Below are 21,983 nucleotides of genomic sequence, written 5' to 3' on the forward strand. Positions count from 1 at the left end.
GATTTTAGTCTTATTTGCCATTTCGCACATGCAACTTCACACATACAACAATATTACTCAACTACGAACACTAGATGTCGCTGTTGAATCACGGGTGGTATTGTTTCTTCTGTTCAAAACTGCTAAAATGTGAAAGTTTTACCACGTAATTACACAAAAATGGCACGGAATACGTTGCAGTTAGAATAGAACACAGTTGGATATTAATTTATGCCCAACTGTGTTGTATTCGTGTGATGTATAATAGTAATACACAGGAATACATGTACAAATATACAGAGATGGTCGATATAGAAATATGTTTAATGTCATTTATTCTTTTTGGAGAAACACTGTCCATATTAAACATTAAGCATCAATATTCACATTAAGGCTGTTATTTCTGATATCACAAACATTTCTTCGCTATAATTAGGAAACGAAACATTGTTTCTAATCGGGGCAGCGAACCAACAAAAGGAAACTTTTTTTGTGTGTGTGGGGGGGGGGGGGGGGGGGCAGGAATGCACACAGTGAAATATTATGGAGAGAGAACAGTAGAGAAACCAAGATCGTACAACAATAATAATAGATTCATATATTACACGTTACTGATATAAATGCCATAACCGTCGTTATATAAGAAAATCAAAAACGTACGCAGAATTTACGTACAATTGCAGAATTAGTTACATTTATGTTAAAAGATAATTACTAAATAAAAAATACATACACCCTGCAATATGCATATGATTATAATCGCCATTGTTAGCTATCGTCCATATTGGATTATACACGTCAAATACTGTAATGGTGTAATGTAAAATTGTGCCTTGTTAAAGTATCTATCATTCATCTGTCAGTTCCCGATTATTGCTTTTTAAATATATTTTAATATAGCGAAATATAATCGGCAATCACACAGAACTAAAGAGAGAAGCGTGACTTCTTGTGGGTTCACGGGGCCAAAACAACGCATTAATTGAATCGGGTGAATATAACGGCAAATATTTCCGATATTTAGTTAATCGATTTTTCATGATTTATTTATTTTCAACAGATGTTGGAACACGTCAAGACAAATACAAGCAGAGACATTGTCAATGATTCTGAGCGTTCACGTGTCAAGTTAGCCTCCATACCATATTGTCATTGACTTTTAATAAGAAATGAGGCTCGCGAACCATAGTCACGTCAATAAAATACCATAATTACAGTTTGTGATCATTTGATATTATGAAAACGATTGAAAATATTAGTAGAATTCTAACAGAGGCGTAACTTGTATTAATAAAATAAAATAATAATAGTATAAATTGTATTACTAATATAATTGCCATTCATAATTTAATATCATAAAATCAGTTAAAACATAATGTGCTGTAATTATAGCGCAGCCGATGCGTAAACAGTCCTTGTTGTTAACGTCAAATCATGTGAGATATCAAAATACATTCATTGCCAGGCATTCATAACAACCGCTGTTCTTCACCACAGGTTTCCTCCGTAGAAACAGTTGAAAAACCAGTAAGCATTGTTCGACATTGCTTCATAATGTTGTTCAAGGTAGAACGTCTGAAACTGCTCGTGGATGGGGGAAGGGGGGGGCTTTAAAGGTTGGTGGAGACTGAAGAGGAGGGGGTCGATGGAGTGGGGGTGGGAAGAAAAAATCTCCTGTGCGTGTATCGTCCGACCTAGCCAGCTTTAGCCCAAGCACGCAGACACTGCACACGACATGAGCAGGATTTGAAGCGGCAAATAGGGGAAAAAGAGGAAGGACAGAGGAAGGCACTCAGATACGAGAAAATTTCAGAGGGGCAAGAGAGAGAGCGGTGTGGGATTGTTCAAACAAATAGCGATTTTACCCCCTCCCTCATGTTCCGGTTGTTGTGTCTGAGTTTTATGAGACTTGGGATATAGTTTCTTTTTATTACAAGAGGAAACCGTTTAAAAACATCATTTTATTGTGAATGCGAAAAAAAACATGAGCTCTTATTTTGTTAACCCTCTTTTCTCAAAATACAAACCCAGCGAAACATTGGAACCATCTTACTACGACTGTCGGTTCCCTCAGAGCGTCACGCGGAGCCATGCGCTGGTGTACGGACACGGAGGAGCAGCGCCGGGATTTCAACATCCGTCCCATCACGTCCAAGACTTTTTCCATCACGGCACTTCAGGAATCTCTAACCCGGGCTTCCAGCAAAACCCGTGCGCTTTGGCTTGCCACGGAGATGCCACTAAATTTTATGGATACGAAGCCCTTCCAAGACAATCACTTTATGGTACCCAGCAAGAGGCGAGCATAGCGCAATATCCAGACTGTAAATCGTCAAATGGCACGAACCCTGGAGAAGGACAAGGGCACTTAAATCAAAACCCGTCCCCAAGTCTCATGTTTCCTTGGATGAGACCTCACGGTCAGAAATCTTTGTATTCCAATACTCATGTGTGTCAGTTCTAAGGAGATTCTATGTTTGTGTGTGTGTGTGTGTGTGTCTCTTTGAATGTGTTTCTGTGCCGTTAGGATTGACTGCTGGAACGTCAGTAGGCCGCTTTTTCGCAAAGATTTCATATTCATGCATCCGCTTCTTAACAGCCTACATGCAAGCAAATTCAGGTGTTCATAGTACTCACATTTATGCAAAGTTTTCATCGGTATCCAATTTACCCAGTTTTATATTCCATTAATTTATGTTGCCATGTATTCTAATGGAGAAATAACGAGGATTATACTAAAGCTTTGGATGTCGGCTAATAAAGTCCAGTGTGTTAAAATCGCAACGCACAGAAATCCATCAAAAAAGAAAATATATCACAAAAGCTCGGAATGAAATTATGAGTAGAATAATAAATATTCTTTATCTTTGAACGCTTTCGTATTCAACGTCAGAACGTAGCCTACGCACCTGTTCACACACAACGCGAACAACTGACAGTAATAACCGTTTAATACCCTCATCAAAAACACTCTGGCCTTTGGTTTTGTTTGGGCGCGTTACACGAACACTCAACATAACTAGGACTGAATAAGTGTGTCTGAAATGCCTGTAAATAAACTAAAAATAAATAAACAAATAAGCATACGAGGTGAGCACATTTTGTTGTTGAGAAAATATGCACAAATTGCACATGAAATTATTTTGTTTAGTGTGGTTTATTTCGAAGTATTTTATACATTTTACACATGTATATATAAAACACGTATACCATATTATTAACTGCATGAAAATGCTCAGTTAAATAACTAGCAAGGCTCGCCGCATCCGGCACACCAGTACAGCTTTAGTGAATAAATGCCCAAATGTAGAACACAGTAAAAGTCTTCCAATTTACTATAATTAGTTGGTAGACAACGCGCAGAAGAATTGCATCAATATATCCCATTACAATATGCTACACATTTAAAATATAAATAAAAATTACTTACAATTTCTGAGCAGTATAATATATTCCTTTATCATGCAAAATGTCACACAGTGGATCCACTATGATATGAGGTTACATGTTTTGTTGATGTTATAGGTGTTACATTTGGTATAATCCGGAGTGGTATACCTCGCATTCTCAATATAGATTTTTTGTTGCGGATTACTTGTTTCGTTTTATAGCTCCGGGACGGCGCAGCGGACGGCAGACTTACAGTCGTTATCAAACACTGGAATTGGAGAAGGAGTTTCTGTTCAATCCCTACCTTACACGTAAGAGACGCATTGAAGTGTCTCATGCACTTGGCCTGTCGGAGCGGCAGGTGAAGATCTGGTTTCAGAACCGTCGTATGAAGTGGAAAAAGGAAAATAACAAAGACAAATTCCCGGGACAGAGAGGGGAGGCCGAGACCGACGCCGACGAGGAATGTAACGAGGATGGCGAGGGGGGAGAAGATGAAAAAAAGGAAACGGAAGAGAAAGATGAGACTAAAAAGTGATTTTATTGCCTTTCTTTATGGTTATATGGCATGAAGGCCATACAGAGAGTGTGTGGGAGAGAGAGAGAGCCAGAGAGCGCATAAACTTTATTGCCACAGTTTAATTGAGTCAACAAGTGAGAAAAATCCCAGAGTCGTAACTGTCAAACCATTTCCCTTTGCCACGCGCTCCCATGATAGAACGAAAAATCGTCTGAAGTCCATTTATCTTGCTCTGCAAGAAGCATCCACTATTTGAAAAATAATGACGATTGTTTACGAAAAGTTGTGGCTTTGCAACTCCAGTCTAGTTCCCAATCAGGACGATGTGAATCGGCTTATGTCATTTTTCGGAGTTCTGTAAAGTCAGGACAACTATTTATAAAAATAAGCAACGAAGAGGCAACTTGAATCAAAAGGAGAGCCACAAAACACAATATCGGTTTAATTACGGTTTCAGTAGAAATAGAGCCCTTGCTATTATAAAAAAAACGAAAATATAAAATCCTTTACTTTTTGAAACGTTACAATAATGACGAAATTACAGCGTTCACAGTCCCTTTTAATGTTAAACATCCTGGTCCAATTCAAAATATGCAGGCCTGTCTTATTATCTTGCAAACCTTGCATACAGATTCTATTCACTGCTGCGTTTTGCAGATGCTACGGGGACGTAATAAGTGACCTGCTTCTAGTTTAGAACACTTTTACTCTGAATTTAAGTAACTGTCTGTACAACAACCATACATTTCCAAAACAACTATTCAGCGGCTCGGACATGCACGTGGTATTGGCCATGTCACATTTACAGAATTACTGATGACTATCATTTGAAAGTTAAGACAGTTTTACGTCGCCGATGCTCTTAATTTCATTGTTGGATTTCAGCAGGACTCCGTCGATTTATAACCCCTGCTTATGAATTTAATGCTCTAGCCATGGAAACATACTTTCCACAATGGAAGTTGTACTGTTGAAGTGACTGTAAATTAACTTTCTGTGTTTTAAAATATGCTGTGTAACTTATACAATGTAATACTACCTATGATTAGTTTTTATTTGTATTTCTGTTTTGTTTTATTTTAAATGATTTGTAGCCCTAAAGCTTTGCGTTAGCTTGATGGACACTGCTATGCAGCTGAATTCATATAATATATATTAAATTTCTCCCAACAACTTAAACTGCCTACACAATGTTAAAATGCACATTTTGTTTTTTTATTACTCTTAACTAGAATTTCAATTGATATTATTATATTGTATTGATGTCATAGAGTAGGTTTTTATTGCACTGAATATAATCTCCATGTATGTCTATTCGTATCTTGCCGTTAGCAATATGCTCGTTTTCTTATGTTTTAATTAAAGAGTTCTGAATGTTCTGAGTGACAAAAAATGAAATAAATAAAAGACGAATCAGCAGATGAATATGGTTCTCTACGCCCCGATCGATTCTCAGTCGTGTGCTTTAAAGTGCGACTTGGTTAAATGTTAACTTGGTCTTACTACTAAGTCGGAGAGTCCCGAGCACCAAGGTTTGCCCATGTGTTAAGTTGCATAAGGTATTATAGCGTCGTTGCCTAAAGGAGTAAGTAAGCGAAATGGAAGAAAAGTAAAAAACAAATCTGGAGACAGGGGGGTGGGGGGATTCATGGCTTGCCACAACTTGTAAAGCCGTCCTGGGTTAACTTTTGGTTTGTTTTCATACTCTGAAGTTTCGATAAAACTAAATGGTGCAGTGTGGCGTATTTGCTTAAACATATATGCTATAAAAAAAATAAATGTTCAAAGGATAAAGTTAATCCAATTTAAAACAGTTTCAGACACCTGAAAATTATTTCGTTTGAAATACGCGAACCATAGGAGGGATCTTTCATAGAGAGGATTGGTTAAAAACTACCAATTTCCGGGACGCGCAAAAAATTTTCAGGTAAAGCTTTAAGAATTAATTTTTATAATTTAATAATTATTAAAGCTATTTTCTGAAAGTTTGAGGCATTTATAGACTTTAACTGCCGTTACAGGACAGGATAGACTGATACTGCCTTTAATGATCTGCGTAATATAAATTGTCTGCAGCAATTAAAATGTAAAACGTAAATAAATTAAGCTTTTAAACATTTGACCACACTTTGTTTAAAATCACATTGTAATTTCGTTTCTTGAATTATTTATAGGATTAGAAGTAAAACACACAAATTAAAATTCGATGTAAACGACAGTTATTGAAACGAACGGCGTCAAATTTTATCTGTGCACACTCATACTACGTAAGCGGCAAAAATATTTTGCAGTATTTTAATTTTGAATTTACTTTAGAAAACAATTTACCAACGTAATACACATTAAGTCCTTAATAAGGACACAGCACATTAATTGATGTTATTAACATTCCATTTGTCTTTGGATCACCGTTGTTTGTTTCTTGTTTTTTTCTTGAAGCGAATCAAAATATGTAACTAAAAATAGTTCTAAATTAATATTTCAGGTAAATATTGTATCCATAAACAAATCGATGGGTATGCTTGAAACGGAATAGTACTACATTTTACGTTTACTATGCTTTGTTAAAACACACAAGAAAAAACAAAAAATATATATTGAATTATTTTTTAATCGGGCCAGTTTATGAGGCCTGGTAGTTTCTATATTGTGAGCTTTCATGAGGACATATAAGACGTACGTGCTGTCGTCATTAGAAAGACTGCAGCGTCGATCCAAATATCTACACTTCTAATAACAATAAGATATGCTACTATATATATAGACAACTTTCCCATTCATAGTTAAACATGGTACATTTATTTTATTATGATTGGTATGTTTTTCCTTTAGCCCTTTCATTCGTATTAAAAACCATGACCAGAAACCGGCCGTGAAAATCTCAAGAGTTGATTATATTTGGCTACTGCGCACTTATTGAATATATAGCATACACTTCAAACTAAACTAAATACACAGACTGCATGATACATTTATTGTTTTCAGTATTTTTTAAATCCTGTAACTTAATTTGAATAACCTGTCCCCAAAGTATTCAATTAAAAAGAAGTCGTACTTATAAATTAATATTCATATGCCTTTTGGGGACTTGGGAATGTTAATATTAAGTTGCAAAGGAAACAGACTAAATTACATTATTCCACAAAAAGATTATATCACAAGTCGGGAAAGAAGAACATTAATAAACGGTATTTTGAGAATTCAGAAGTTTAAACCGTAAATAAAAACTGTTCTATTAACTGAAATTAAGGAACATAGGCTCTTAGGAATAACCGAGCATTAAACAACGCTACATGTGAACGCGTCCTGCGTTGCCATCTTCGCGTGGATGCGCGTGCGCGCGTTGGCAATGCGTCCAGATTGATTCAGTTGGTCGTCAACGCGCTGGAATCAAATCAAATGCGCTGGAAATCCATATACTTCCTCATATCTTACATAATGTAAAACTGACCCCAGCTAAATATACCATCATTTAAAGACTAAACAGACAGTAGCCGATTTTGCAAATATTTATCAGTAATTCAGCTTATTTCGGCCTTGTTTTTGTATTGGCACAACTTTGACTTATAGGCATTAAGTTACACTGAACTTGAAGCCAATGTGTTAATAATGACAAAAGCCGCGACACATACAAGACATTTTTACTGCTGTTTAAAAACATGTAACGTTAGTTGCGTGCAATTTGTAACGGTGTTGCAACATTTATTTGAAGGTCTGTGTTTAGATAATTTAACAGATATTTACTGCGGTGGTCCTTATTTTCCTGTTTTTTACAATTAAAGTTTCAAGCATATAGAAGAGGAGTTCATGATTCCATATGAAGATTATGCACATAATGTGTGAGAAATACCAAGAAACAGCTCTGTCAATAAAATGGGTTGGGGTGGGGGCCGGGGGGACATGCGCAACGCATTCTTGGTTGTTTGGGGAGAAATTTACAGCTAAGTAATAAAACTTTACGATTGAATCCTTGCTTGGATTGGCTGGAGCTAGTCACATGACTCAGTCTTCATGAACCTGAACTTTGTACTGTAGTCTTTCTTCGGATCACACGTTCTCTACACCACTGCAGACTTAATGGTAGCGTAGAAAAGAGTCCAGTCACTTTTAATTTTCCATTGGTTTTATGTGTTGTTTAGTCTTACTGGATGTTAGGGATAAACGTTATTTTCTAAGCCCCTCACGCTACTACCATCACGCTGCGCTCCGGTGACGGTATCGTCTCCTCTTCTTTCTCTCTTGTCTCTCAGCCCTTAGCTGGCAAAACTGTATTTTTCTTTCTCATTTGGATTCTAATAGAACACGAGGATTCGGGTTACAAATATCATGCTGTCGTGTGCGATTCCGAGCCTCCCGTGACTCCATTGAAAACAAGGAGTGCTTTTCTTTGCATCGCGTTTCTGCGTCTTTGCTCGCCGTCACTCCTGCTCGCCATAACGTTGGAGCACCATACATGCGTCACAGTAACAGCGAAGAAGACCCGGGTAAGTGCGGGATCCCCCGCTGCTTATTGGTTTAAATGTTCATCTAATAGTCCATATCAATAGGAGGTAGGGATATGATGCAACAAATGTTCTTTTTTCGGCCCCAAAGGAGTGGCGGACATAGGATGAATGCATATTACGAATGAAAGTTTGGTCAAGCGAACCCTGCTCTCATCTGGATTTTAATACAAACGGGGTGTAATCGTATTACAGGAGTTAATGCCTTTTCGGTTGTCTTCGTATCATTATTAGTGCTGGTTCGCTGTCTGCACGCAGGCTGATTCTCCCTACGTGTAAATACATTGTTTTCGCAATGCTCAACATCTAAAAGACTTAATAAGTGGTTTTGTGGACTGAAATAGATAACATACTTTCTATGTCATGCAGAGTTTTGCTTGTGATTGGTGAGTTTGCGTTACAACTCGCAAATATTTGACAAGGCCAATAATGAATTACGCCGCTAATACATTTTCCAGCTTGTCAACAACTATTATTAAATATTCTGTATGCATGGTTGATTCACAAGGTAACGTGTTACTGGCGCTATTTGTCAGATTCATGATGTGCTCTGTCGCCGGGGAGTATGTAAATAAGGTACAGTAAGGCTGCTTCTGGCCTAATGTATACAGAAAATGTTCCCAGCACTCAGGCGGCTTGCGCATTGAACCGAAGCAAAATGTCAATGGTTGCTTAATGTCCTCCTTGTGAGACGTCGTGATGTTTGTTATACCGTTTCCTGGTATCATGTCTGCAAAGGTATTCCCGGTGATATGTGATTAACACGTGAGGAGCCACTGGGACATATGAGAAAAGCATATCTGTAGAATAAGCTGCCGTGTATGTGGATGCATTAAACGGTGTGTGGGGGGGGGAGTGGTCAGTTACATATTTTTATTCTTTTTGTATGTATTTTAATGGCAATTTACATCATATTTTGTTTTTCACTACCCTTGATATGTCTCAGATGTGTCTTAAAATGATCGCTTGCATCACAGCAACATTCATCTACGGTCATTCTGCTGTTCCATCGGAAACGTCATTTGTCGTTGTAGTAGCCTAGCTGAACACATTAAAAAAATAGAATATATGTGTTCCTTTACCTGTTCTCTTTTGGTCGAGTTCTTCACTGTTCTGTGCAGTCAGTAATAATTGTCTTAGAAAACATTTCTTGAACTTCCGTTGACGGATGTATAGACGTTTGTGTTAATATAATTCATTCCGCAACATTAAATAATAAGATTACTTGTTGATGTATAAAACTAATGACTCTATCTTTGGTATACAACCTTGTGTCCATGCTAATTGATTTTTCTGAAAAAAAAATTTTGCTGAATATATGTAAAAAAAAAATAACCTGAACACAGTTTTTGTGTAAGAGGACAAAGGATGTAAAAATCGATGTTTAATATCATAAATTCCATAGAGCAAATGTTGTCCAATTGAATGGACTTACGAGGAATTTTTTTTTTCAAATGGATTTTTAAGACAGACACAGAGTACATAGGTTATTCTATATTTTAAGTCCAAATAGACCAGTCCTGTCTCTTTAACCCATAACCTGTTAAGAATAATTAAAAAGAGAGAATATCGCACTTGTTACTTTTCTAAATATATATTCTATTTATGATGAGTGTCATTGTAACTGGCCAGTAGCAAGTAGTGAGGTCAGAGACACCTGGAGCATTAAAATAAATGAACCACAATCGCTATTTATATAAACGATTTGCTAAGATTTCTTACAAGATAAGTATTTTCGCTTTTTAAAATGTACAATACTACAGTTCTTCAAAATATTCTGTCAAAATTCTAATGACCAATTTCATTTTAGAATAATTATACATATTGTTACATAATGTTCTACATACAAGCAATTTCGCCATCATACCATTAAGGTCCGAAACATCTGTTTTTGATTCTATACGTCAGCAGCACTGTGTCCATTAGTCTATTTAAAAATTAAATGTACGTATTATTGTATATATTTTAAGATACTGTATTCTCAGAATCCTTCACCCGCCTACGAGTTTCTGAAGCACTTTGTGATTGGGTCTTACCCTCCCATGTTTAACACACTGGAAAAAACAAACCCCGTCGACCCGCCCCCATATGTAAATAGATAAATACAACACTGCCACCTTGTGTCAATTTATCAATTTATTTGGTAATTAAATATATGAATTACTGTTTGCCATATTAAATGGACGCAAAAATACACACAACAGTATCGATATCCTGCATTATTGGGTGAATACGCGTCAGTTCATCAATCCTCTAAGTCTCTGTGTGTTTAAGACCGTGATGAGAACTTACGTGTTGAATTATGTTTCTCCTATTGAACTTGTAGTCGAGCGGACATATACGCGGTATTATGACGTGGGTGGCTTAATGCTTACTTTTATTTGAATTAGATTCAGTAATAAGTATATGAAGTAATTATTATATAACCGTTTATGTTTATATAGACTGTGATACAGCTTCAGACTTTGAAATACACCAAATGGCCGCTTATACGGCTCCGCATTTTAATATCGCAAACCATTGGAGACGCCTATGATGAAGTACAGCTGTATGCAGGGCGCACAAAAAAACTGTAAAATAACATTTATTAATCAAACATTTACGTAGTTAACAGTTATACATAAGAGCATAGGAATGTTTTTATTCACGAACCAAATGTAATAAAGATATCAAGTGATTTTGTTCCTTATAGTAGGGGTGAACGAACAGAGTAAAATTTCTGGTCAGTTAAACTTTTAGACAAAGTTACACAATGTTATACATCGGCAGTAAATCACATCCATGAATAGACCTGGCTATATGAACAAAGGCATGATTAACCTTATGATGAAGACGACGGCTTCGGATATTATGGCTCTAGTTTTTCCACATACGGCAGGTCTGTAGCAAAAGCGTGGCAAAAGACGCCGGCCAGCTGTGACCTGTCTTCCGGTACTGCGCCGAGTTCCGGAACCCCTGTGGTGCAGAACAAGCGCCTCCTCGGTCCCTCAGTAATAGCGTCGCTGTTAAAGAGAAGGAGGTAAAAGAAGAGGTGTAACATTTACGTAGCACTGAAATTGTTTAATTTCAGTTAATCTACACGCATTAGTTGTTCTTCAGTGAGATACGAAAAACGTACAACACAGTAACACGTCGCATTGGTTCAAGTATCTCGCGCTCGGGCGTGTGGTGTGCGTGTACATGGTGGCTTGGTGTAAAAAGAATGGAGAAACACGTCTTACAAGCTTATATTTTATTGTTAATTGTTTATTTATGTATTTTAATATTAGTAGGCGATTATTAAGCGGCCAAGTTATATAAACGGAATAATAATAATAATAATATCGCCTATTGGACTAACAGCATGGATGGAAGGATATTTATTATTATCAGGACGCATATTTTTAAAGGGAATTAAAATATATCAAAGTTTTGTAGGTTTAAATCTCAGCTAATTTGATGTGCAATAATTACACAAGTCATTATGAGCAAATCCGTTAGGTGAAATATTGAACATTGTTTGCTTATATAATTAAAAGGTGACCATATAAAGCCCCGAGTATGTTTCTAATAGCACCAGTCACGTTTTAAGAAGCCTGGAATACATTAACTTCAAAACCAATGGCCTTTCATCACTGCACAAGCACCAAATATAATTAAAGTGAAGTTATGTACGTATGCGTCAATGATATAAATGTAAAGTTTTAAAATACGATGCTCGGTCTTTAATGATATTTTGTTGTTTTGAAAACATTAACGTTAGAATGGTCGCAAACGCATGTAAAAGAGAAATCTTTCCACAATGAATGAATAAGAAGGAGTAAAGGATCCTTTCTATACGAAATTATTGTGACATATTACAAGCTGTCGAAGTGAACATACAGTAAAACGTGAAGAAAGTATTAAATACCTTTTCATTATTTTAAGCTGAATGCCCATTAAATGAAGTATACTAAGCAGAGAGAAAAATTGATTGAACCCAGACCTAAGTGATAAATAGTAAACGACAATGATTGCTTTGGCTGTTCAGGCTTGTTTTGACATTCCACGCGCCAGTAAAACTGCTTGGTCAATTTATATATTAAATGTTATTCAATAATATTAACGCTGTCCCCCCATTTTTTATGTTTATGAACAGAAACAAACACTGTCCTCGCGGTCCATTTGTAGTTGTAGATTCAGATCCAAATCGTTATATGTCTAACAGTAAATTGTTTTGCGATGTTTATTTCAAGTAGCGGTGCCCGTCGTGGCTGTTTCTTTTGTTTTCGATGAGGCAATAAAACACTTTCAAGTTTCTGCTCAGTTTATGGCAAGCTCTAAAGTAGTCAGCCATCCGTAGGTTATTTACCAGTTGACTGAAGGTCGCGACAGCTTTTTAATTTCACAAAACGGCCGGGATTTTCGAGCTAGTACTTTCAATGGCAAACACCGTGATGTATATTTATACACAGTAGAAACTGTTGATCACCTAAATAATATGATACCGTTTTGTAAAACCCTCCTTTAATTTCATGCAGAATAAAATGTAATATAAACGTACTGTATTTTATCCGGCAACGAGTGTCATAATTGTTAAGTGTTTGTGAATTAAAATGACGTATTTCACATAACCGATCGTCCAACTTTCGCAATGGTTTGTATACAGTAATCCTATTGTTTGGCTATAAAGCTAAAGTTTAATACAGATATTTAGTATTGTACATACATATAGGCTAATACGTAATTTTAGTAGCGTTATACTAATTTGATACTAGTTTTCTTGTCGGCTACTTCGTGATCACAATAGCCTAACAGCGCTATGTAAATGGCCGACCTGAATATTTCAGAAGCATTTCCCTTCCTTTCATACAAGATATCACTCTAATTACATCGGTTCGGAGACAGCAGGCCTACAAATGCACGTGTTTTTGCTTTATATTTCACTGCAAAGAAACAAGTGCGAACAAGTATTAAAGTTATTTTTATTAGTGCATAAATCGCTAAACGCTATTACATACTCTGCCCCTATATACATAAAAATAGTATACAAACGCATAAAATGTATTTGCACTAACGTCCTCGAAAATAATGGGACGGCTGAGGTGTACTGGCGATTTGCTGGAAGCGGTCACCTGTCTGATTTTATGACTTCTCTAGCTTACACAGGCGTTAAGACATTCTTCCGCAGTAAAACAGATTTACTCCTAGCCCCCGCTCCATGCATGCGCACCACATGTACACAGCGGCATTTCTTTTTGGGGCATCAGGGTTATACCCTTACCAACGCGACCAGTAAACATGCGCCAAAATGGTTGTTCGCTAAAAATGCAAGGAAATACTATTTTACAGATAGCATTGCTGGGCGCACCTAAGAACGTCATGTTCATCGTGTGATTGGTGTTCCGATATCACTATCATTATGTTAACAGCTATGTTTTCATGTTTAACCCAGGTATAATATCCTCGCTACTCCCAAAAACGCTTTTAACATGATGTCAGTGATGAATTCTCGGCCTGCAAGTGTCTTGCATATTACGAGAAATATTTTAGCGCTGGTAGAGGACTGAGCCAGTGAATGATTCTTAAACTGAACATGCATTAATATAATAATAACGAGTGAATTAAGCCGCCAAGATTAAGATCAGAACGAAGCCAGGTTGTTCCTTTTAATCAGCGTCAAATCGTGCGCTAATTTACTGCGTATCGATTAAGTGTTTCTGCACTAATATAAAAGTTTCTGTGCATCTTAATTTCGTTTTCGCATTCTTCGAATCTATAACAAAAACAGATCGGTGTCATTTGCTTTTAGGCGTTGGAGGATGTTATTTAGATTAAAAGTGAATATTGATTTAAACATACAAAACAGAGGGAATAAAAATACATTTTGCCGGATAACATGAATTAATGAACGATAAACGCAGCTCACTTTCTAGGTTTGTCACGTTAGTCTTCACGTTGTTTTTTATTCCGACAACGTTTTCAGGATCTTTTAACGCACAACACGTCCGTAGTTGTGTTAACCCCCTATAAAGTTAACGCAATTAAATTACCTAAAATGTCGAAATGCGTTTTAACTGATTATTAATAAGCGTCTTCCTGCAAGCAATAAACTGAAAATTTTATATGCCCGATATACTTTCTGAATTTTCATTTTCAAAAAGGTTTCTTTAAATCATCTATTTCAATTAAATCTGAAATACATTGCTAGAAAGGAAAGATGCTTATCGATCTGAGATACTACGTTGTCAAGATAATTCTACAACTAGGTAATTGGATTACTGTACCCCGCGTGCAGTTGGCTAATCGAATTTTCTTTTAAACACGACAGTCATGAATATATAACTATATATAACATAGACATATGGACACGTCATGCAAATGAATATACAAGTCTTGTTACGTTACTTTTTAAGTGTTAGTTTTTCTTCATAATCTCTTGGACTCATACATTCACTTTTTTACGGATCGATTCGATTATGGATCAGATTCTAGAACGGGACAGTCAGAAAAATGACTAAATATTCATAAATACGACGGTGTTCAATAGTATGTGTCTGTGTGTGTGTGTGTGTGTTCGCTGGTGCTGTGCGTGCGTGTGTATGTGTGTGTGTGCGTGCGTGTGTGTGTGAGTGAGTGAGTGAGTGAGTGCACTGCTATTTCCGTCAAATGAATAAAAAAACGAAGTTTTCCCCCCCACTTTCCTTCTATTCCTCGCTTTTTATTGGAGGAACATGGTCAGCTGACATTGTCATTCTCTCTGACTTGGGTTGAAGCCTTAGCTATAACATTCGAGCTGTGTGCCTCTAGCGAAGCCCTGAAATAAATTAAACAGAAATCACAGTCCGCGCTCCTGTTAAAACACAGAAAAAAATAAAGAGGGAGAGAACGAGAGACAGGGAGGCAGAAAGAAAAACGGAAAGAAAAAGAAAAAGTGGGAGGGAGGGAGAGAGAACGAGAGGGAGAGAGGCAAGGTATGAATTCGTATTTCGCAAATCCGTCGCTCCCTTGCCATATAGCTGGTGGTCAAGAAGTTTTACCCAACGTGGCTCTAAATTCGTCCAGCTATGACCCCGTTAGACATTTTTCGTCCTACGGGACAGCTGTGGCCCAGAACCGGATCTACTCCTCACCTTTCTATTCGGCCCAAGATAACGTTGTTTTTGGATCCAGCCGGGGACCGTACGAATATGGAGCTAACGTGTTCTACCAAGACAAGGATGTTCTGCCTAGCTGCAGGCAAACTAGCATGGGACAGACTGCACAGAGCTCGCTTGCACAGGACTACACCTCGGAACAGGGCAGAACAGGATCACAAGAGCAGAAAGGAAGCATTCAAATCTATCCATGGATGCAGCGAATGAACTCTCACAGTGGTATGTATTACAACTCCAAGAGATAAATTAAATAAATTGGCCTGTTTTATGACCGGCCCGGCAACAGAACAAGCGAAGCTCCCTTTTATTACCTCATAAAGCATTACTGCAGCACTCTGTCGCCGGCTATAAAAGCCTTTTATCTTTACAGGAAATCCCTTTTGGTCAAGCGACCACCATCCCCCACCATCGCCAGAAATTAACAAAAGTTTTAAGGCGTTTTGTATAGTATTAATCAATTTTCACTATTTATACTGAAGCCTAAAAGTCAGGCAATGCTTTACACATTCTTCAGAGTACCCTTGCGTAGACGTACCTTACTTTTGACCATGTTAAAATGTGTTTGCATGCATATGAAGGTAGAAGTAACTTGTTATTTAGTATTTCGACTTCCGAAAATGCCAATAATTCCGTATAATCCTGGCGCAAACTGAGCGCATCCACGCGATTGTGTGCTGCAGTAATGAAATGCCTTCATTTTAATTAATTTACTTAACCAAAACTTTTGAGTCAGCTTCCATACAACGTGTGAAATTTGGGTAGTGTAATATGAAATAATATAATGAATATATGAAAATAAATTGTAAACACCATTTTAAATGTATTTTTACACAGGAGTCGGATACGGGTCAGATAGACGGAGGGGTCGGCAGATTTACTCCCGGTACCAAACTCTAGAACTCGAGAAGGAATTCCACTTCAATCGTTATTTGACCAGACGCAGACGTATCGAAATCGCCAACGCTCTCTGTCTTACAGAACGCCAGATCAAAATCTGGTTCCAGAATCGCCGTATGAAATGGAAAAAAGAGAGCAATCTAACTTCGACTTTGATGGAAAACGGATCTACCGGAGCAACTCAAGAAGAAGAGAAGGAGGATACCGAAGTGGACACGGACGAGAAGAAAAAAGAGAAAACGCCGATTTCCTAATCCACAAATACATTAGTGGTATATTAAAGTATAATTAAACTACCTATCTTACATTTTATTTGGCACAATTTTTACACATAGGTATGCACACATGTTCGCACGCATATATGAGTGCGCGCACGATATCACACAATTGCACACACATATAACGACAGCAAGATGCATTTAAAATGGACATCACTGTGCTATAGTAAGAAACATGCAATTTCAGGAAATACGTGTTTTTCGCTTTAATTGTTTCGTGTCAGATTTGAGTGATCCAAGGTATGGACAGAATTCCATTTAATGACTTGACATTCCCTGCTCTACGAGAATGGACTGCGGTAAAACAACAGTTCTAGTACCCTTAAAACATATCGGACGCTTTATAACTAAAATACTTTGTCTCATAAAATTCTGTGAACTTGTATCTGGCAAAATGTTTTCCTTAATGTGGAAACCTGCTGTGTGCTAGTTAAGCAGCGCCCACGTAGGTTATTCCCGATAAGTGTGAAGGTAATGATGCATTTTGTTTATTACGAGCATTCGTGCTGTCTGTTTAGCTATTTTCTTGTATAAATGCATATGAACAAAAGTTGTACTTGGACGAACGATACTACCTGAATTGTTAATATGACTGTATATATGGTGTGCTTTATTCATGTCAGAGCTTTCGTGTACAACCTACAGCTTTCAGTGTCGTCGATGCATTATGTTTAAAAGTGAGCAAAATAGTCGTGTTGTTATCAAAAAACGTAAATTTTAGCAAGACGAAGTATGGAAAATACATTTTCTTTTTTGTTGTTTGACATTCACGTCCAAACGTATTTGTGAGTATTTAATAAAATTGTTATTAAAAGTGCATCTTTTGTATGTCTTTAGGAAGGACGTTATGACCACGAATGTTGTAACTGTTTATGCACATATAAGAATTTTCACGTTTCAAAATGCATTTAACCGCATAACATTTTAAAATTTTCATAATATGCACGCCTTTCGCAAGGTATTTAAAAATACGCTCAGCAAAGATCAAGATGTTACTGCATCAGAAAATACATATTTTAATATCAAGCCGTATATGCCAGTATTGTGCCTTATATCAGTTTTTCAAATTTTCAACTTTTTTTTTGGTCTGAATGTCATGAATGAAATAAGACTCCACTTTATTATTGTTTAACTGGGAAGGATTTTCCAAAAGATACCAAAATGATGAACAAAGCGGCCATACCAAACATTCCTAACAAGTCAAAAGAACAATTTACAGTGGCGGGTCCTGATTTTTATTGGCTGAAAGCAGTTTTGCGAGTCACCACCCGGAGGAATGCCTTAAATTGGTAAAGTTCGAATTAATTCATAACTACAATGAATCTAGTATTGCATATACAATGAGTTCGACCAAAACATAAACCAGGATACTAAAGAAAATTCTAGCATTAGTCATCCCTGTTGTTATTTGTATAAAAATCACTTGGTATTATTAGCGATAAATAAATTCACAAAATTAAATAGTGTCCACTAGATTAATCATCAGTTTGCGTGAAGGCTAAATCATAAAGGTATATCCAAACTATTATACGATTATTTACATGCTTAGAGGTTTCAATTTTAATGTGTAGAGGAATCGATTAATATTAACACTAAACATTTATATTTTCCACTTTAATCAACTAGCCGTATTGATATATTTCTGCAGTAATTATTTTAAAGAAAAATAATATAGCCTACGCTTAAGTCAGTTTGCCATTATAGAACGTAATATAACGTATGAACTGCAAGAAGAAAAAAACAATAAAAAGTAAAAACGTGATTTTGTTCGTATCCTGCATAACTTTTACTATTCTCGTTTCTAATGAGATAACGGGAACAGACGTACATACTCATCTATCTATCTATCTATCTATCTATCTATCTATCTATCTATCTATCTATCTATCTATCTATCTATCTATCTATCCTTTTGTTTATTTATGTGTTTATTTATTTATTTGCCTCCCAAAGGACCTCATTATGTTACTGTTCACACAATTTATGAAGTAGCATAACTATTTAGCAAAAGAAGGACAATTTTGGGTTCAATCGTTCGCTATGGACCACTGCAAGGCGCGCAATAAGCATGTAAGCACATACTCCGTCTATAATACTTCTAGATGGATCACAACAAAAGTGTTCAGGGCGAGGGGTGTCGATGCCATGTTCTGACCCAGTTCTGGCACCAGGTGACGCTCTCAGCCTACTGTCCAATACCTCCGCCCGACCAAGCAACTGTCCCCATCGCCACGTTATCAAACGCGGGTTCTCCTGCTTCCATCAGTAACCTTCCGGTGTGATCAAGTCAAATTTACGACTGCCCAACAGAAACACGTGACTTCTTTCCCATATTTGGGCAGTGCACGTAGGATAAAGGAAAAAATAAAAAAATCCCCCACCTATAAATCCTGGACATATTTAGGACAAAAGCCCCTAAAAAGCAAAAATCAATCCCAATAATGATAGGCGCTATCAATGGACAAACACATTCATAACTAAAGGTTACCGAGGTTTTTGTTCAGTGTTCGTTTCTGTTGAAATGTTTCTGCTTGGTGTTTGGTGCATTTTCCCATAAAATGAGCTCGTACGTAGCTAACTCCTTTTACAAGCAGACACGAGAGGCGTCTGCCTCCGCCATGCAAAACTACAGCTATGGGTCTGTATCTGAGGTCCATCAACCCGGTTTTTGTTATGGTGAGATTGACCTCAGCGGGTCCCTCTCTTGTCCGAGCTCATCGAACCCCCTAAAACGCGGAGAGATGAGTACTAGTCTCGGTAGTTTTTCCGACACGACGTCGTCACCGCCACGGTCTCGCTCAGGCATGGGTTCCCAGGAAAACCCCATAAATGTTAGCACTAAGGGCTCTCTAAATCGAGGGCTGTACAATGAAAAAGCCGAGAGGGACCAGGAGTTGAGCCGCATTCATTCTGACAAGACAGGAGCAAGCGAAATAAAAGCTGGCGGCATTCAAACCGTCCAGCCAGGAAGACAGCCGAGTCACTCGGCTCCACCAAAGACCAGCCAGCCACAAATGTATCCGTGGATGACAAAACTCCATATAAGTCACGGTAAAGTTCCAACTTTTTTCTTATTATTTGTAGAAAGGGAATGGAAGGTTTCTTCTAAGATATCCTATATGTCTCAGCGTTTTTCATCTTTATTTATTCCATTCTAAACTCTTGAATTTTACAGGCCATACTTGGAAATCATAAAACTCACAGTCGTAAATTTTATGACAAAGGCACCAATTGCTCGTAAAGCTGTCCTGTTACTACGGAGAGGTGATCTGTGTCCAAATTTATGGTATCGCAACTGGATAAGAGATACAAAATTTTCAAAAAATTAAGAAACTCTCTTTGTTTTGTAACAATAATACATTAAAAATAAAAATCGGTTAAAGGGGAAGAGGTAGCGCTGTTGCTTTTCGTGCACATTACATTTGTTGATAAGTAACAAAATTTAAAACTTTGCCCACTCGTCATCCTAGCAGTGTAAGACCAACCCAGTTTCAAACCGTGCTGTTTACAAAGCAGGACTATACCATTACACTAATACTATAATTACTATAATACTACAATGGTAACGTAATATCATTGTTAAAGGTATTTGACCCTTCAAAAACTGTGCCAAAGTACGATTTATATTGCTTTGGAATAAAACGGATCAAGAAACTGCATTTTTAAGCAAGTTACGATAAAACACAGAAACCTTCGTGAATAATCGAACAACGATTTTGTATATTAGCGTAATTATCCATAGTTATCAGTAATTAAGTGTGTTTTTATGTGATTGCCATATCATGACCGTAGTATATACGTATGTATGCATGCATGTGTGTGTGAGAGAGTGTGTGTGTGTGCCATATTACCTTAAGATGTAATTAGCTTCTTAAGAACGCTTACTGCTGTGCTTAAAATAAGATTGTGTGTGAGTGCGTGTGTTTCTTTTTTTCTGAATATACTCCAGAATCTGACGGCAAACGCTCCAGGACGAGTTACACGCGGTCCCAAACTCTGGAACTGGAGAAGGAGTTCCATTTTAACCGGTATCTCACCCGCCGGAGACGTATAGAGATTGCGAATAGCCTCTGCTTGAACGAGAGGCAAATCAAAATTTGGTTCCAGAACCGGCGTATGAAGTGGAAAAAAGACTCAAAGCTTAAAGGAAAAGATTCTATATAGACTCTCCAGCAGATTTTACTTGTAAAGGAAGAAAGAATCTGGCTATACATGATACAGGAAAAATAGACCTTCGGTAACAGTACTGTGTTCATCAACTGTAAAAGATTTGCATTTAATACATTTTTGTATGTTGTAAAAAGTAAACATGTAAAAGATTTTCCCCAATAACTACCATTACTACTTAACTGTTGTGGTCTTGGTTCTGTGTGTTGATAAATAAATATACAGTTTAAAAGAACTCAAGGTTTTTCTTTACACCCCCGTCAGTGTGATTATTGTGTCGATACAAACGTCGTTTTGAGCGGAATTAGATTCAGCGTTTCCATGACCCCATTCACTCCGCAGTGTCAATAGGGATTTTCTGCTGCTGTATCCTCACTCGGTGTGTCCATGGCTTGGAGTTCTATTATTATTATTATTATTATTATTATTATTATTATTATTATTATTATTAATAATAATAATAATAATAATAATAATAAAAATACTAAGCACACTAATATTAAGTGTTACTAGTAGCAGCGGAAGCAGACTAAATGTATACTTTCAGTGGAAAGTATTTTTTTAAACGAAGTAGAAATGAAGAAGAATTCATTACATTTATTACATTCCGTACACAAAACAATGGTTCAAGCCTCAGCTCGAGGTCAATTGATAAAGAAGAATTAAACGCTTTTAATGGCGAGACGGAAAGCGCTTGGTGGAACCCCAGACGGTAAGAACTTAACTTGGTCCGTGGCCATTTGACTAAAAGTTACCTATTATACCACTTAGAAAAGTATCAGAGAGAATAATGCATCGGCAGCAAACAAGATACAAATTTAACAGAAACTGAATATTTAATCTTTTTTATCATTAACATATGAATAATGAACTCCGATATTGTCCCATAATGTTTGCTGAGCTTCTTCCACACCCCCCTTTCCCGTGATTTCTTGTGATATTGTATAATGTGCCCAGTGACACGTCAGGTTCCGGCTGCCCCGTATTACATACGCATTTAACCTCACCCTAGGAGCGGTGCACGTGCCTTTCCCAATAAAACCCATTTTTTTAATGGATACGCATCACTACGGGCCAGCAGGAGCTTCGAGGCAAATTTTAAAGATGCAATGTTATCCAAAACGTTTAAGGACAA

General features: G+C 37.1%; 3 protein-coding genes across 4 annotated transcripts; all 3 read left to right on the forward strand.

The window, feature by feature from the left end:
- The first annotated feature begins 1,635 nt into the window (after positions 1–1,635).
- On the forward strand, positions 1,636–5,314 carry LOC125723534 (homeobox protein Hox-C8a). The gene is made up of 2 exons (XM_049000213.1): positions 1,636–2,399; positions 3,591–5,314. The coding sequence occupies exons 1-2, from the start codon at positions 1,964–1,966 to the stop codon at positions 3,905–3,907; spliced, it is 753 nt and encodes a 250-aa protein (XP_048856170.1). The 5' UTR covers positions 1,636–1,963; the 3' UTR covers positions 3,908–5,314.
- A 6,067-nt stretch (positions 5,315–11,381) lies between these two features.
- On the forward strand, positions 11,382–17,498 carry LOC125723535 (homeobox protein Hox-C6-like). 2 transcript variants are annotated; one of them, XM_049000215.1, is made up of 3 exons: positions 11,382–15,725; positions 16,341–16,389; positions 16,485–17,498. In XM_049000215.1, exons 1-3 carry the CDS (start codon positions 15,326–15,328, stop codon positions 16,693–16,695), a joined length of 660 nt encoding a protein of 219 aa, XP_048856172.1. In that variant the 5' UTR covers positions 11,382–15,325; the 3' UTR covers positions 16,696–17,498. The 2 variants fall into 2 exon arrangements, with proteins under 2 accessions (XP_048856172.1, XP_048856171.1); XM_049000214.1 differs by having other exon boundaries at positions 16,341–17,498.
- Positions 17,499–18,866: 1,368 nt separating this feature from the next.
- On the forward strand, positions 18,867–21,121 carry LOC125723536 (homeobox protein Hox-C5-like). The gene is made up of 2 exons (XM_049000216.1): positions 18,867–19,732; positions 20,631–21,121. Exons 1-2 carry the CDS (start codon positions 19,240–19,242, stop codon positions 20,843–20,845), a joined length of 708 nt encoding a protein of 235 aa, XP_048856173.1. The 5' UTR covers positions 18,867–19,239; the 3' UTR covers positions 20,846–21,121.
- The last annotated feature ends 862 nt before the right edge of the window (positions 21,122–21,983 follow it).

The sequence above is a fragment of the Brienomyrus brachyistius genome, unplaced genomic scaffold (assembly GCF_023856365.1).
Source record: "Brienomyrus brachyistius isolate T26 unplaced genomic scaffold, BBRACH_0.4 scaffold50, whole genome shotgun sequence".
In the NCBI taxonomy this organism is placed as follows: Eukaryota; Metazoa; Chordata; class Actinopteri; order Osteoglossiformes; family Mormyridae; genus Brienomyrus; species Brienomyrus brachyistius.